General features: G+C 49.7%; 1 protein-coding gene and 1 long non-coding RNA gene across 3 annotated transcripts in view; one reads left to right on the top strand and one right to left on the bottom strand.

Moving 5' to 3' along the window:
- PSTPIP1 (proline-serine-threonine phosphatase interacting protein 1) overlaps window positions 1-14,822 on the bottom strand; it is a 193,645-nt gene that overhangs the window by 78,291 nt on the left and 100,532 nt on the right. Inside the window, exon 3 of the mRNA XM_075345475.1 lies at window positions 10,464-10,538. Coding sequence (XP_075201590.1) covers window positions 10,464-10,538 — 75 coding nt within the window. The remainder of the gene's footprint in view (window positions 1-10,463; window positions 10,539-14,822) is intronic.
- Window positions 1-14,822, top strand: part of LOC142303774 (uncharacterized) — a 116,530-nt gene that overhangs the window by 75,084 nt on the left and 26,624 nt on the right. Inside the window, exon 3 of one of the 2 annotated variants that reach the window (XR_012753050.1) lies at window positions 10,314-10,522. The exons of the other annotated variant lie outside the window; for it this stretch is intronic. This is a non-coding gene — a long non-coding RNA (uncharacterized LOC142303774). Of the gene's footprint in view, window positions 1-10,313; window positions 10,523-14,822 lie in introns of those variants that run through there. 2 annotated transcript variants of the gene reach the window in all.

Below are 14,822 nucleotides of genomic sequence, written 5' to 3'. Positions count from 1 at the left end.
AGTGGAAAGTCGTGAATGACAATGAACCATCCAGTAAACAGTTTTGGTTTAAAGTGAACAGTTCATCTTCTTGTGCATGTGAGTTATCATCCAGTCCTCATCGGCCGACACCAGTGGCAGAATGCAGCCTACATCGGTTGCCAACCCAAACAGTCAAAATCCACACCCAGTCAGGACCAAGTATTTCATGTCGCGTGTTGGGGTTTGTGGAGTCATTGCCTCACACGTGACTATCGCCTCACGTCACTTCTACTGCCGATCTCATGTGTGATGCCCACCAGAGCCATGTATCTAATACCAATCGTGTTATGTGCCCTGAGTTATGTACAGTCATATGAAAAAGTTTGGGCACCCCTATTAATGTTAACCTTTTTTCTTTATAACAATTTGGGTTTTTGAAACAGCTATTTCAGTTTCATATATCTAATAACTGATGGACTCAGTAATATTTCTGGATTGAAATGAGGTTTAATGTACTATGGTAACAGAAAATGTGCAATCTGCATTTAAACAAAATTTGAAAGGTGCAAAAGTATGGGCACCCTTATCAATTTCTTGATTTGAACACTCCTAACTACTTTTTACTGACTTACTAAAGCACTAAATTGGTTTTGTAACCTCATTGAGCTTTGAACTTCATAGACAGGTGTATCCAATCATGAGAAAAGGTATTTAAGGTGGCCACTTGCAAGTTGTTCTCCTATTTGAATCTCCTATGAAGAGTGGCATCATGGGCTCCTCAAAATAACTCTCACATGATCTGAAAACAAAGATTATTCAACATAGTTGTTCAGGGGAAGGATACAAAAAGTTGTCTCAGAGATTTAAACTGTCAGTTTCCACTGTGAGGAACATAGTAAGGAAATGGAAGAACACAGGTACAGTTCTTGTTAAGCCCAGAAGTGGCAGGCCAAGAAAAATATCAGAAAGGCAGAGAAGAAGAATGGTGAGAACAGTCAAGGACAATCCAGAGACCACCTCCAAAGACCTGCAGCATCATCTTGCTGCAGATGGTGCCAATGTGCATCGGTCAACAATACAGCGCACTTTGGACAAGGAGAAGTTGTATGCGAAAAAAAACGTTTCTGCAAGCACGCCACAAACCGAGTCGCCTGAGGTATGCAAAAGCACATTTGGACAAGCCAGTTACATTTTGGAAGAAGGTCCTGTGGATTGATGAAACAAAGATTGAGTTGTTTGGTCATACAAAAAGGCGTTATGCATGGAGGCAAAAAACACGGCATTCCAAGAAAAGCACTTGCTACCCACAGTAAAATTTGGTGGAGGTTCCATCATGCTTTGGGGCTGCGTGGCCAATGCTGGCATGGGGAATCTTGTTAAAGTTGAGGGTCGCATGGATTCAACTCAGTATCAGCAGATTCTTGACAATAATGTGCAAGAATCAGTGACGAAGTTGAAGTTACGCAGTGGATGGATATTTCAGCAAGACAATGATCCAAAACACCGCTCCAAATCTACTCAGGCATTCATGCAGAGGAACAATTACAATGTTCTGGAATCCCAATCCCCAGACCTGAATATCATTGAACATCTGTGGGATGATTTGAAGTGTGCTGTCCATGCTCGGCGACCATCAAACTTAACTGAACTGGAATTGTTTTCTAAACAGGAATGGTCAAATATACCTTCATCCAGGATCCAGGAACTCATTAAAAGCTACAGGAAGCGACTAGAGGCTGTTATTTTTGCAAAAGGAGGATCTACAAAAGATTAATGTCACTTTTATGTTGAGGTGCCCATACTTTTGCACCTGTCAAATTTTGTTTAAATGCGGATTGCACATTTTCTGTTAGTACAATAGACCTCATTTCAATCCAGAAATATTACTGAGTCCATCAGTTATTAGATATATGAAACTGAAATAGCTGTTGCAAAAACCCAAATTGTTATAAAGAAAAAAGGTTAACATTAATAGGGGTGCCCAAACTTTTTCATATGACTGTATCTAACATGGCTCTGCGAGTGTCACGCATGATCAATAAATCTAATGGCAATCATGTGTGATACCCCCTCAGAGCCATGTATCCAATGCCAACTATCTGTAATACAACCCAGAGATGTGTACTCTATATTATGACGACCATCTGTGCTACGCCGCAGAGACATGTATCTAGTGCTCATCACAATTCACCACTGTTCCCCTAGAGGTGGATGGAGCTAGGGGTTCACACATTACACCACTGCTCTCATAGAAATGGATGGAGTGGTGTCACACTACAACACTGGTTCCATAGAAGTGGATGGAGCAGGGTCACACATTACACCACTACTCCCATTGTAGTGGAAGGAGGGGTGTCACAAATTACACTACTGTTCCCAATGGAGTCTTCTACGTCTTAGTGTCCGCCTCCAGAAGACATACACCACCGAAACTGGTGCATGTGTCGCGGGCGGAGGAGGGGACGCGGCGCTCTCCCACTGCTCGGGTCTGGCCGCTGCTGCTGCGGCTGCTGCTCGGTGGTGGCTCGAGCGGTGGGCCGAATCCCGGGGACTCGAGCGGCGTTCCTCGCCCGTGAGTGAAATGGGGAGTTTGATTGTGGGGATTAGATATTGTCCGTGACGCCACCCACGGTTGTGGTGAGATTGGTGACACCACCGCAGCTCTGGACGGGGATCCCGGGAGCGATGACAGGGAGAAACTTGGATGTTAGTCCTCCCCTCCATGGGTAGGGGGATTGGTTGTCCCGGGGCCCAGTGAGGGAGCAGGGATGGATGGCAGGCGGGTTACGGGGCCTGGCCAGGTGCAGGGTCGCGGGGGCAGCGCTGTGCCGCACGGCACGGTGGTACTCACTCAGCCAATGATGTACACAGAGTCTCCGGTAAAACAAACGGCTGGATGGACGGGTCCCACAGACGGCTGCGGTGTTTCTCCTCCCGGAAGGTTGATGGTAACTGCCTTTCCCTGCACCTGTGTAGTGTGTACGGTTCCAATGGGTTCCCACCGGTAACCCGCTCCCCAGCTTGGATAGGTGCTGAAGGAGCCCCTTTTGCCCGCAGGCCCTGGCCCTGGAAACTTTAGCCCTGGCGGTGACTGTGTTTCCCTCTCTCGGTTGGACTGTTGCCTTCTGTCGGGACTTGGCTGCTGGGAAACCCAGGAGGTTCCCTTCGCTAACGGATTTGACAAATTCACGGCGACTCCTAGCCTTGTCGGGGTCCGTAAGCCCCTGACGGATGGTGCTGGCTTCTCTTTGCGTACCGGTCCGGTACCGCCGGGCCACTGCCCGTCCACGGTCCTTACGGCTAGCTCCAATAGGTAACTCCTGCAGACGGTCACCACCGTCTGCCAACCTTGCTGATCCGTCCGGGCCACACACCCGGACCAACTTCAGGCTCCTCAACTGCTACTTCCCTCCTTCCACTTTCACTTCCAAACTCTATCTGCCTGCTTTTCCCGCCTCCAGGACTGTGAACTCCTCGGTGGGCGGGACCAACCGCCTGGCCCACCCCCTGGTGTGGACATCAGCCCCTGGAGGAAGGCAACAAGGGTTTTTGTCTGACTTTGGTGTGCCTGACCGGGAGTGTGGGGTGTGTTGGTGTAGTGCTTGTGATGTCCTGGCTTGCCCAGGGCGCCACATTCCCCCTTAGTAAAATGCAGACCGTCTGCGGGCTGCCCGTCCATCACCGGTTTTATTTTCACAAACTGGAAAAGATTTAAAACGGTAAACAGGTATTACAAGTATATTAACTTCTTCCCACATCGGGAGGCACATTACTTAAACGTTGCTAACGGTAACGGCTTCCGCTCTCTCCCACCCAAGCAATCTGGCCCTGATGCTGCCCCTAAGCAAATGGGCAGCACCCCTTGACCCCAGTCCAGCACAAGTTACCCGAACGGGTTCTGTCCTTTTCAGGGGACCCATGTCCATGGGGAACCCCTGAAACCCCCGGAGGATCGCCACCGGTTGCGGTAGTGGCAGGCCTGGGCCATCACTTCCATCCAGGCCCATCCTCCAAATCAGCCTCTCCGGAGGCGGTACCGGTAAAGCCAACATTTTTATTTACAGACCACAAGTTCGTGGTTGCCCTGCCAGTTCTCGGGCTTGTCTGTAGTAGTTCCTACACAGTGGTTTGTAAGGGGTCCCAACGGGGACCAGTTGCCGGCAACGACCGGTTCAAATCATGGTTTCAATCAGGTAACATCTCGGTAATTATTCACCTATCATTTTCAAAACTTCTAAACGGTACTTTGGTGGTCCCAACGGGGACAACTGCAACGGGGCTCCCGCTGCCATCACTGCTCACCTTCCGCTGAGGTGGCCTCATCCTGTGCCACCAACATATCGAACATGCAGTGACAGGCCTGCTGGGAGAGGGGTGCTCGGTATCCATTCCCACCGGTGCGCGGGGTGTAATAAACCACCGGCTCTCCCTCGTAGCGGAGACGCTCACTCGCCTTCTCGAATTCAGAGGTGGGCTCGGCACCGGAGCTGGAATCGCTATCACTTGTCCCTGCGCCAGGCGGGTTGCCGCCAGCTGCCGCAGTTTCCAGGCCACCGACATCCAGCACATCAGATTCAGCTGTAGTAGCACAGGGCAGCAGATTGGGTTGGTCAACACTGAGGTGCCCCATGAGTAACGGCAGGGACGGCGTGAGGGCCGAAACAGGACCGGGCCCCCCAGCCGCAGTGGCCGGTCCTGGTAGGACATGGGGACGTGGGTTACCCGTCGGCTCCATCACATCTGCTCTCATCCCATACATTGGGGCAGCTGCAACCAGCATTTCCACCTCATGGGTCCACTGCTCCATCAGGAGATATATCTGATGTTGCTGGCGCTGATTGAATTCGACCACTCTGGCCTTCATCCACGCCACGGTCCCGGTCTCGGACACAGCACCTGGTGCCATCCTGGCCGGGGCCTCTGATACATCTTCATTAAGGGGCCGCGGCCTCGGCGGCTCCCATAGGAGCGGTTCAGGGCGGCCCTGAGCGTCTGCAGCCGGTCGGCCCGCCGGGGCGGATTGGCAGGGCATCGCTACCGGTTGGACGGGTAGCGAGCCTAGTGGCGGGGCGGCAGCAGCTAACACGGGTAGCGGGGGAGGAGGCAAGGTGAGCGGGTGCAGGCCGGGCCCCTCAGCCGCAGTGGCCGATCCCTCGGGAATACAGGGGCGTGGGTCTCTTACCCGCTCCTCCAAATCCTCCTCCACCTCGCGTCTCCGCATAGCAGCCACCACGTCTGCCATGTCGGTCTCCCACTCCTCCAGGAGGAGCTGCATGTGGGCTTGCAGACGGTTACTCAGCGGGGCGGTCTGGTCTCTCAGCCACGTCGCCGTGCCGGATGTGGGGACTTCATCGTTGATAGTCGGACTGTGCATCTTGACAATGAGGTCTTCCAGGAACCCAGTATCGCTGCAGAGTCCTGGCGTCCCTGCTTCCACAGCCGCGGGCTACATGCGGCCAGACGCCATCAGTCCCCCTTGGTCTCTACAGGGGCGGGGTTTAGGCCTTCGCGCCTCCACTGCTCGAGGAGACGCTCGAGCGGGAATTTTTCGCGCCCAAGATGGCGGCTTCTCCAAATTTTCGTCCGGACACCTCCGGCGGTCACAAGGCGCACCTCTACCAGACGGCAGAGCGGTAAGATCCTGTTCGTGACGCCAAGTTGTCGCTGGCGGAGGAGGGGACGCGGCGCTCTCCCACTGCTTGGGTCCGGCCGCTGCTGCGGCTGCTGCTGCGGCTGCTGCTCGGTGGTGGCTCGAGCAGTGGGCCGAATCCCGGGGACTCGAGCGGCGTTCCTCGCCCGTGAGTGAAAAGGGGAGTTTGATTGTGGGGATTAGATATTGTCCGTGACGCCACCCACGGTTGTGGTGAGATTGGTGACACCACCGCAGCTCTGGACGGGGATCCCGGGAGCGATGACAGGGAGAAACTTGGATGTTAGTCCTCCCCTCCGTGGGTAGGGGGATTGGTTGTCCCGGGGCCCGTGAGGGAGCAGGGATGGATGGCAGGCGGGTTACGGGGCCTGGCCAGGTGCAGGGTCGCGGGGGCAGCGCTGTGCCGCACGGCACGGTGGTACTCACTCAGCCAATGATGTACACAGAGTCTCCGGTAAAACAAACGGCTGGATGGACGGGTCCCACAGACGGCTGCGGTGTTTCTCCTCCCGGCAGGTTGATGGTGACTGCCTTTCCCTGCACCTGTGTAGTGTGTACGGTTCCAATGGGCTCCCACCGGTAACCCGCTCCCCAGCTTGTATGGGTGCTGAAGGACCCCCTTTTGTCTGCAGGCTCTGGCCCTGGAAACTTTAGCCCTGGCGGTGACTGTGTTTCCCTCTCTCGGTTGGACTGTTGCCTTCTGTCGGGACTTGGCTGCTGGGAAACCCAGGAGGTTCCCTTCGCTAACAGATTTGATAAATTCACGGTGACTCCTAGCCTTGTCGGGGTCCGTAAGCCCCTGCCGGACGGTGCTGGCTTCTCTTTGCGTACCGGTCCGGTACCGCCGGGCCACGGCCCGTCCACTATCCTTACGGCTAGCTCCAATAGGCCACTCCTGCAGACGGTCACCACCGTCTGCCAACCTTGCTGATCCATCCGGGCCACACACCCGGACCAACTTCAGGCTCCTCAACTGCTACTTCCCTCCTTCCACTTTCACTTCCAAACTCTATCTGCCTGCTTTTCCCGCCTCCAGGACTGTGAACTCCTCGGTGGGCGGGACCAACCGCCTGGCCCACCCCCTGGTGTGGACATCAGCCCCTGGAGGAAGGCAACAAGGGTTTTTGTCTGACTTTGGTGTGCCTGACCGGGAGTGTGGGGTGTGTTGGTGTAGTGCTTGTGACGTCCCGGCTTGCCCAGGGCGCCACACATGACAGAGCACACAGTGACTCTGTTTGCACCATTATAGTTAATGGCCCTGTTGGCACATAAGTCTGAATGCCGTTTTGCGGTGAATCTGGACATAAGCCCTGATAGGATCACTGAACAGAGAACAAAACGCAGTGTGAAAACACCCTTACTCTTCATGTACACACACACACACACCACAAGTTATGAAAAGTTACCTGAAGCAACAGGTATGCTTTAAAACAGCTTTCAGGATTTATGATATATAAAAAAAGATTAATGAATAACTCAGTTAATTAAAATAATTAAAAGTATATCAATTAATGATTGGCGAATAGTCCTATTCAAGTTCGGATTATTCAAGCCGAATAATTTCTATTATTCCTGTATTCATATCAAATAACGAACCCAATGCAAGTTCAAGAAAAACTCAAATAATTTTCTGGAGGATCTTGGAAGTAGTTGTCAGAGTATTATGTGAATTAAAGCAGGAATATTACACCTATTGAGATTCACGCAAATGTCACATTGCTTCCTGGTACGATCATTAGATCTCATGCATATTCACTGCTACCCCTGTCCACCTTCTGTGACAGTGTCTGTGATTGGCTGCAGTCAGACTGCTGGTATGCCGGTGTCTGTGATTGGTTGCTCTCACAGTAGCTGTATGGGGCAGGACATGGAGTGTAAAAATACATAAATAATTTGAAAAAATAACATAGGGTCCCCCATATATTGATACCCAGCACAAATAAAGCCAATGGCTACAGGCTGCAGCCACCCAGTTGTGTATGTTATCTTGGCTGTGTATCAAAATATGTGGGACTCCATGCATCTTTTTTTCTTAAAACTATTTAAATAAATACATTTTTAAAAAATCATGAGCGGTCCCCCTTTAATTTTGATATGCTGCCAAGATAAAGTGGACAGCTGGGGGCTGGTATTCTCAAGCTGAGGAGACCCATGCTTATTTGGCCCTTCCCAGCCTAAAAATAGCAGCCCACAACTGCCCTGGAATTGTCGCATCCATTAGATGGGACAATTCCGGTGCTTTACCCAGCTCATCTCGTTTGCCCTGGTGCAGTGGCAATTGGGAAAAGTGGAACCCACTGCCAGATTGACAGACTATCTGATTGCGGAACACGGCTGTACGGCAATTGAGCAGTGGGTTCAACTTTCACTGAGAGCAGCTGGAAGCCCCGAGTGTGCATTCCGGTGACCTAATTGCCTACCTGTTGTGCTGCAGTGTCCCACAATCAAGCAATCAGGCTGCGGCTTCAACGGCGTTCACACTTGGTATTCGCTCATCATTAGTATTGATTCGACACACTAGATTTGTACCAAACATTTATGTGACTGAAAATCAATTCTATTCATCTGACTGGGGCTGTTTCTGCAGCATGCACATGGATTCTTGTAAACACTGTTTAGATGAATGGGACCATCACAAACATTTCTGCAAGTAAATATTTTTAGGTAGTTTTCATGAACACTTCATGAAGGCTAGTACCATGTTTCCCCAAGAATAAGACACTGTCTTATATGATTTTTTTTTCCCCCTAAAAATGCACTAGAGCTTATTTTCGGGGTAGGACTTATTTTTTATACCACATATAAAAGGCAGACCCTCCAGGAGAATCCTATTTACCAAACCCGAGACATCTGTGTTGTTCCCTTGCCCTCAGTGGGTGCTTCCTGCAGATCCTTGTTTTCTCCACAGTAGACCTACCGTGCTTCCGGCTGGCACTCACATACATCGGACATACACACATTCACACACACACACACACACATCCGGTGATACCGCACTGCCTCTGGCAGACAGGGAGACCAGGGACACTGAATGTGAGGACATGTGGTGGAATGCATTTATGCGTTCCACTGCAGGTCCTCAATGCGTTCCATTGCAGGTCCTTGCATTCCACAGCGCCCCAGGTCACCAGAGCAGCACAATATTACTGGATATGTGTGTGTCGCGGGCGGGGAGGGGACGCTGCGCTCACCACGCTCGGGTCCGGCGCTGCTGCTGCTCGGTGGCTCGAGCGGTGGGCCGGATCCGGGGACTCGAGCAGCGCTCCTTGCCCGTGAGTGAAAAGGGTGGTTTGTTGGGGTTTGGGATGTCGGTTCGTGACGCCACCCACGGTGTGTGGTGAGGTTGGGGCACCACCGCTGCTCTGTACGGGTATCCCGGGAGCGATGACAGGGAGCAGCTGGGATGTTTCTCTCCCCTCCGTGGGTAGGGGGATTTTGGTAGTCCCGGAGCCCGGAATTATTGTCTGGTGGATTGCGGGGCCTGGCCAGGTGCAGGGTCGCGGGGCAGCGCAGTGCCAGACGGCACGGTGGTACTTACTCAGCCAGTAACGCACACGGAGTCTCTTGTAAAACAAACGGCTGGATGGACGAGTCCCACAGACGGCTGCGGCGGACACTCCCAGTCGGTTGGCGGTAACGGTCTCTCCCTTCACCGGTGTTATGTTCTCGGCCCTGATGGCTTCCCACCAGTAACCCGCTCCCCAGTGGTGTGTTGGCTAAGGGAGCCCCTTTTGTTGCCCGCAGGCTCTGGCCCTGTGAGCTCTAGCTCTGGCGGTAGCTTTATCTCCCTCACGGTTTGGACGGTTGCCTTCAGTCGGGTCTTTATTGCTGGGAAACCCCGGAGGTTCCCGTCGCTGACGGATTTGACCAGTTTAACGGCGACTCCTAGCCTGGTCGGGGTCCGTAGGCCCTGCCTGATGGTGCTGGCTTCTCTTCGCTCCCCGGTCCGGTACCGGCGGGCCACCGCCCGTCCCCGGTCCTTACGGTTGTGCGTCAATCTGCCTCTCCTGCAGACAGTCACCACCGTCTGCCAACCTTGCTGTATGTGCCCGGGCCACATACCCGGACACAGTCAGTCTGCTCCTCCACTACTACCTCCTTCAACTTCAAACTCTCCTACTCGACTGCCCTTCTTTCCCGCCTCCAGGACTGTGAACTCCTCAGTGGGAGGAGCCAACTGCCTGGCTCCGCCCCACCTGCTGTGGACATCAGCCCCTGGAGGGAGGCAACTAGGATTTGTGTGTGTGTGTGGCTGGCGTGCCTAACCGGGGTGTTGGGGGTGTTGTTGCAGTACCTGTGACGTCCTGGCTTGTCCAGGGCGCCACATGTGTATGTGGGTATGTATGGTGTGTGTGTGTTCCACCTCAGGTCCTCCATGCGTTCCACAGCATCCCAGTCTGGTGAGTATTATTGCGGGGTCTGTCTTCTCTCTTTTGGGGGTGTTTGCTTTTTTTAATGAAGTGTCCTGCAGTATTCTTTAACTTTTTCAGCTGCAATAATACTTCATTATTGAACCGCAACTATGGCTTATATTTAAGCCTTACTCTGAAAAGGTTGAAAATTCCTGCTAGGACATATTTTCAGGGTAGGGCTTATATTTGGGGAAACACGGTATACATGCATCATCATGTATCATCAGTTGCAGAAGAAAATCTATTATTTTTAATCCTCCAATGAACTGAATTTTGTTTTTATGTTTTAGTTTAGCTGTGGATTATCTAAACCTGAGACGTCTGACCACAGAGGTGTCCTGCTTCTCCTTTTCCCAGTCACAGGAGCTATTAAAAACCTTACTTCTTTTACTTTATAACTGACCATAAATGATCATCCTGTTGAAAACGTCGGTGCTTACTTGATTTCTGTTAGTCCTGCAGCCTTCTTAGCAATCTGAATTAATTCTTTTCCATACTTTTCTTCTGCAATGGCCCTGGTCACAATGAAAAGGATGAAATCCTTAATTTTGATTAGAATAATATAAATTTGTTAAGAGTAAAGGCAAGAAGTGGTAATGCAGCGCAGAAGAACAATAATGGAGAGGTACTGCTGTTATTCTATTACTTTATTAACTTACCAACACAACAATAAACTTGTAATCTGACTGGTTTCTTTTGTTACTTATTTCTATTTAATTAGTTTAAAAAGTGACCCAGACTGTATGTTATGTACTAAATATGTAGATTCCGTTTCTCTGTTTCCTTTGGTTGTTGCTAAGTGAGCATATTTGTGGTTCTGTAATACTCAGCAGAGATGGAGCAGGAAGGTAATTGTCATTGACATTATTTATAACATGCTGTGGTTTTAGCCCTGCTGCGTTCGGGAACGTGACATGATCACTTCTTATATTGACCAATCTTTCAGCTGTTCTAATGCGGGCGTCACACGAGATGATCTATCGTGCGATATGTCGTTGGGGGTCACGGTTTTCGTGGCGCACATCCGGCATCGCTTGCGACGTCGTCCCATGTGACACCTATGAGCATCTGTAAACGATCGCAAATCGGTTATGAATCACGAATCGTGTACAGGTCGCTCATTTTTAAAAAATCGTTTATTCTACTTTGCGCCGGTTGTTCATCGTACCTGGGGTAGCACACATCGCTCCGTGTGACACCCCGGGGACGATGAACACAGCTTACCTGCGTCCCACGGCTCCCGCCGGCAATGAGGAAAGAAGAAGGTGGGCGGGATGTTTACGTCCCGCTCATCTCCGCTCCTCCGCTTCTATTGGTCGGCGGCTGTGTGACGTCGCTGTGACGCCAAACACCCCTCCCCCTTCAGGAAGAGGATGATCGCCGCCCACAGCGAGGTCGCTCAGCAGGTTTGAAGGCGGTTTAACGACTTTTGTGCACCACGGGCAACTAATTGCCCGTGACGCACAAACAACGGGGGCGGGTACGATCGCTCGTGCAATCGCACGATAGATCGTACCGTGTGAAGCCCGCATTAGTCTTTGGATCTGTGATTAAAAGCTAGAAGTGCTCAGAGAATCTCATCTCCCTACTGATGTTACTTCTTCATAGTCATGTTTGTTATATGCTGTTTATAATGCTACATTTCAGTAGGACACAACTTATAAAACTACAGTACATGTACCTTGCTGAGAGATAAGGAATATACATGTAAAGATTTAAAGGGTTATGTCTAAAGGGAACCTGTCACCAGATTTGGTGACTATAAGCTGCGGCCATCACCACTGAACTCTTATATACAGAATTCCAGAATATAACAGCCCAGGCCACTGTGTAGAACATAAAAAGCATTTTTATAATACTCACTTAAGGGGTGTTCTGGTCCGATGGTTGTCACTGCTCTGGGTCCGGCGCCTCCTCTCTGCTGCAATCGCCGTCCTACTTCTTCTGAGAATTGTAGTGTGCATGCGGTCTTTAATCCTCGCGTCTCTGCATTACAGTACTTTTATCTGCCCTCAGCAGGGCAGATCAAAGTGCGCCTTCACAGGACCGCAATGCTGGCCTGTGTGGATGACGTAAACGCGCCATCCAAACTGGGCTGGGTAGAGGGAGGACAGAGATCGCAGCAGAGAGGAGGCGCCGGACTGAAGAGAGAGGCGCCGGACCGGAGAGCAGCAACACTTATCAGACCGGTCCACCACCTAGGTGAGTATTAGAAAAGTGTTTCTTACGTTCTACAGAGCAGCCTGGGCTCTTATATACAGTATTCTGGAATGCTATATATAAGAGCCCACTGGTGGTGGTCGCAGGTTATAGTTGCCAAATCTGGTGACAGGTTTCCTTTAAAGTTGAGTACTAACTCGCAGAACCACATTTAGTCCAAATACTGTAAGTCCATGGGGTGTCAAAACCACCCTGCTAGCATCTAAAAAATAAATTACAATTCAATCAACCTGTTTTTAGTTTTCGTGGGGCAAGAGCGTGCAGCAAATATAGACAAATCACTGAATTCATGCACCCCTATGCAATGTCCAAGAGTAGCAGGACATGTGCAACTTGTCAATTAGACCAATTTTGGATAAACCCACGAGGGAAGGTTCAGCTAATCAAATTAGTATGGGGGTCTTCTAACACATCCTGCAGTAGCTATTAGGGGATGAAAGAATTGGTTATGGTAAATTTTAACTTGTTCAATCCTTTGTTTTCCGCAGATAAGCCACCGAAAGAAGTGTCAGACAGCAGTTTATTCCTCTTTTGAAGGGCAGCATGGTAGCTCAGTGGTTAGCACTGCAGTCTTGCAGAGCTGGTGTCGTGGATTCCAATTCCACCAAGGACAACATCTGCAAGATGTTTCAAAAAAGTCGTGTAAAAAACACGTGTAGGAGACTTATTCAAAAAATATCAAATTTATTAATGTCAATATAACCAAGATAAAATCATTACACATACAAACAAGTTTGAGGTAAGTGGATTCTGTATTCACCCACCCATCAGTGAACCACCCAGGTCAGCCCATCATAATATAGGGACCATGGATAAATAGCAAGTGCAATAGTGCTAACAGCACATAGTGTGAACAAATAATCACATCAAACGGTCATCTTATATGGACTTACCCATGGTGTGAAAAAAGTAGGCCAGATAGGGGTGGCTCAGAGGTGGACAGGCAAATACCCTTCAACCCGGACGCGCGTGTCGCCAAAGCTTCATCAGCGGGGTGCAGGATAATAACACAATGCGCTCCTCATTTATAACCGTAACTGCCCTGATTACAGGTGCCATTCCCCATGTGTGTGGACCGCCGATGACACAGCGCATGCGCGCAGGACGGGGCACCCGGAAGCAGCGTCACCACACGGCAGCACTCATCCCCGACGCGCACGTCAGAGGGAATCCCCTCAGTGACGTCACCAGACATGCGCATCGGGAATAATGAGGCCGCCGTGCGGCGACATCCGGGAGCCGCGTCCCGCGCGCACGCGCAGCAGCAGCGTCCACACTCAGGGAATGTTTGGTAACGTAACTGATAGCAGGTAAATACAAAGGATCTGACTTATAGAAACATGATAGGGGGATGAATGCCAACAACGGTTAGAAAAAAAGACAGAAAGACAAAGGGAAAAAGACAGGAAACATACAATGACAGAGCAATACATACATTAAATATAAAGATATTCCATCAATACAAATTGCCGTCATATTATACATCTCTAATGTCTCCCGGTTATATAAATAGATTGCCATCCATATACAAATGTACCATACATGATTAACCAGCAGTTTACATATCATTGCATGAAAAAATAAACATCTGCAAGATGTTTGTAGGTTCTCTCTGGGTTTGTTTGGGTTTTTTCCGGGTTCTCCGGTTACATCCCACACTCCAAAGTCATACTGATAGGGAGTTTAGATTGTGAGCCCCAATAGGGGCAGTGTTGCAGATGTACTGTATGTTAAACACTATGGAATTAATGGCGCTATATAAGTGATTAAATATCATGGTTGCATGTTTAAAAGAAGGAGGGAAGACACCAGAGGTTAATAATATTTAATAATATAATAATAATATTTATTCATTTATATAGCGCTGTTAATTCCACAGCGCTTTACATACAATGGCAACACTGTCCCCATTGGGGCTCACAATCTAGGTTCCCAATGAGTATGTTTTTGGAGTGTGGGAGGAAACAGGAGAACCTGGAGGAAATCCACACAAACGCGGGGAGAACATACAAACTCCTTGCAGGTTGTGTCCTTGTGGGGATTTGAACTCAGGACCCCAGCGCTGCAAGGCTTACCACTGAGCCACCATGCCCCCTATTGATACAGTGAAGGAACTAAGTATTTGATCCCTTGCTGATTTTGTAAGTTTGCCCACTGACAAAGGCATGAACAGTCTATAATTTTAAGGGTAGGTTAATTTTAACAGTGGGAGATAGAATATAAAAAATAAAATCCAGAAAATCACATTGTATAAATTATATAAATTATATAAATTTATTTGCATTTTGCAGAGAGAAATAATTATTTGATCCCCTACCAACCATTAAGAGTTCTGGCTCCTACAGACCACTTATCCGAATCAACTCGTTACTTTCATTACAGACAGCTGTCTTGGGCTAGGTTCAGACACTGCGTTTTTTTGATGCTGCGTTTTTGTGCGTTTTTTGCGACAAAAACGCACCCGCAGGAAAAAAATGCGGCAAAAAACGCATGCGTTTTACCGCGTTTTGGTGCGGTTTTTGCTGCATTTTTGCTCACTGAGTTTTTATGCATTTTTTTTATCAGTGAACAATGCCATT

Source organism: Anomaloglossus baeobatrachus, chromosome 4, assembly GCF_048569485.1.
Source record: "Anomaloglossus baeobatrachus isolate aAnoBae1 chromosome 4, aAnoBae1.hap1, whole genome shotgun sequence".
Classification (NCBI taxonomy): domain Eukaryota; kingdom Metazoa; phylum Chordata; class Amphibia; order Anura; family Aromobatidae; genus Anomaloglossus; species Anomaloglossus baeobatrachus.
This window is presented reverse-complemented; position numbering and strand designations above follow the sequence as displayed.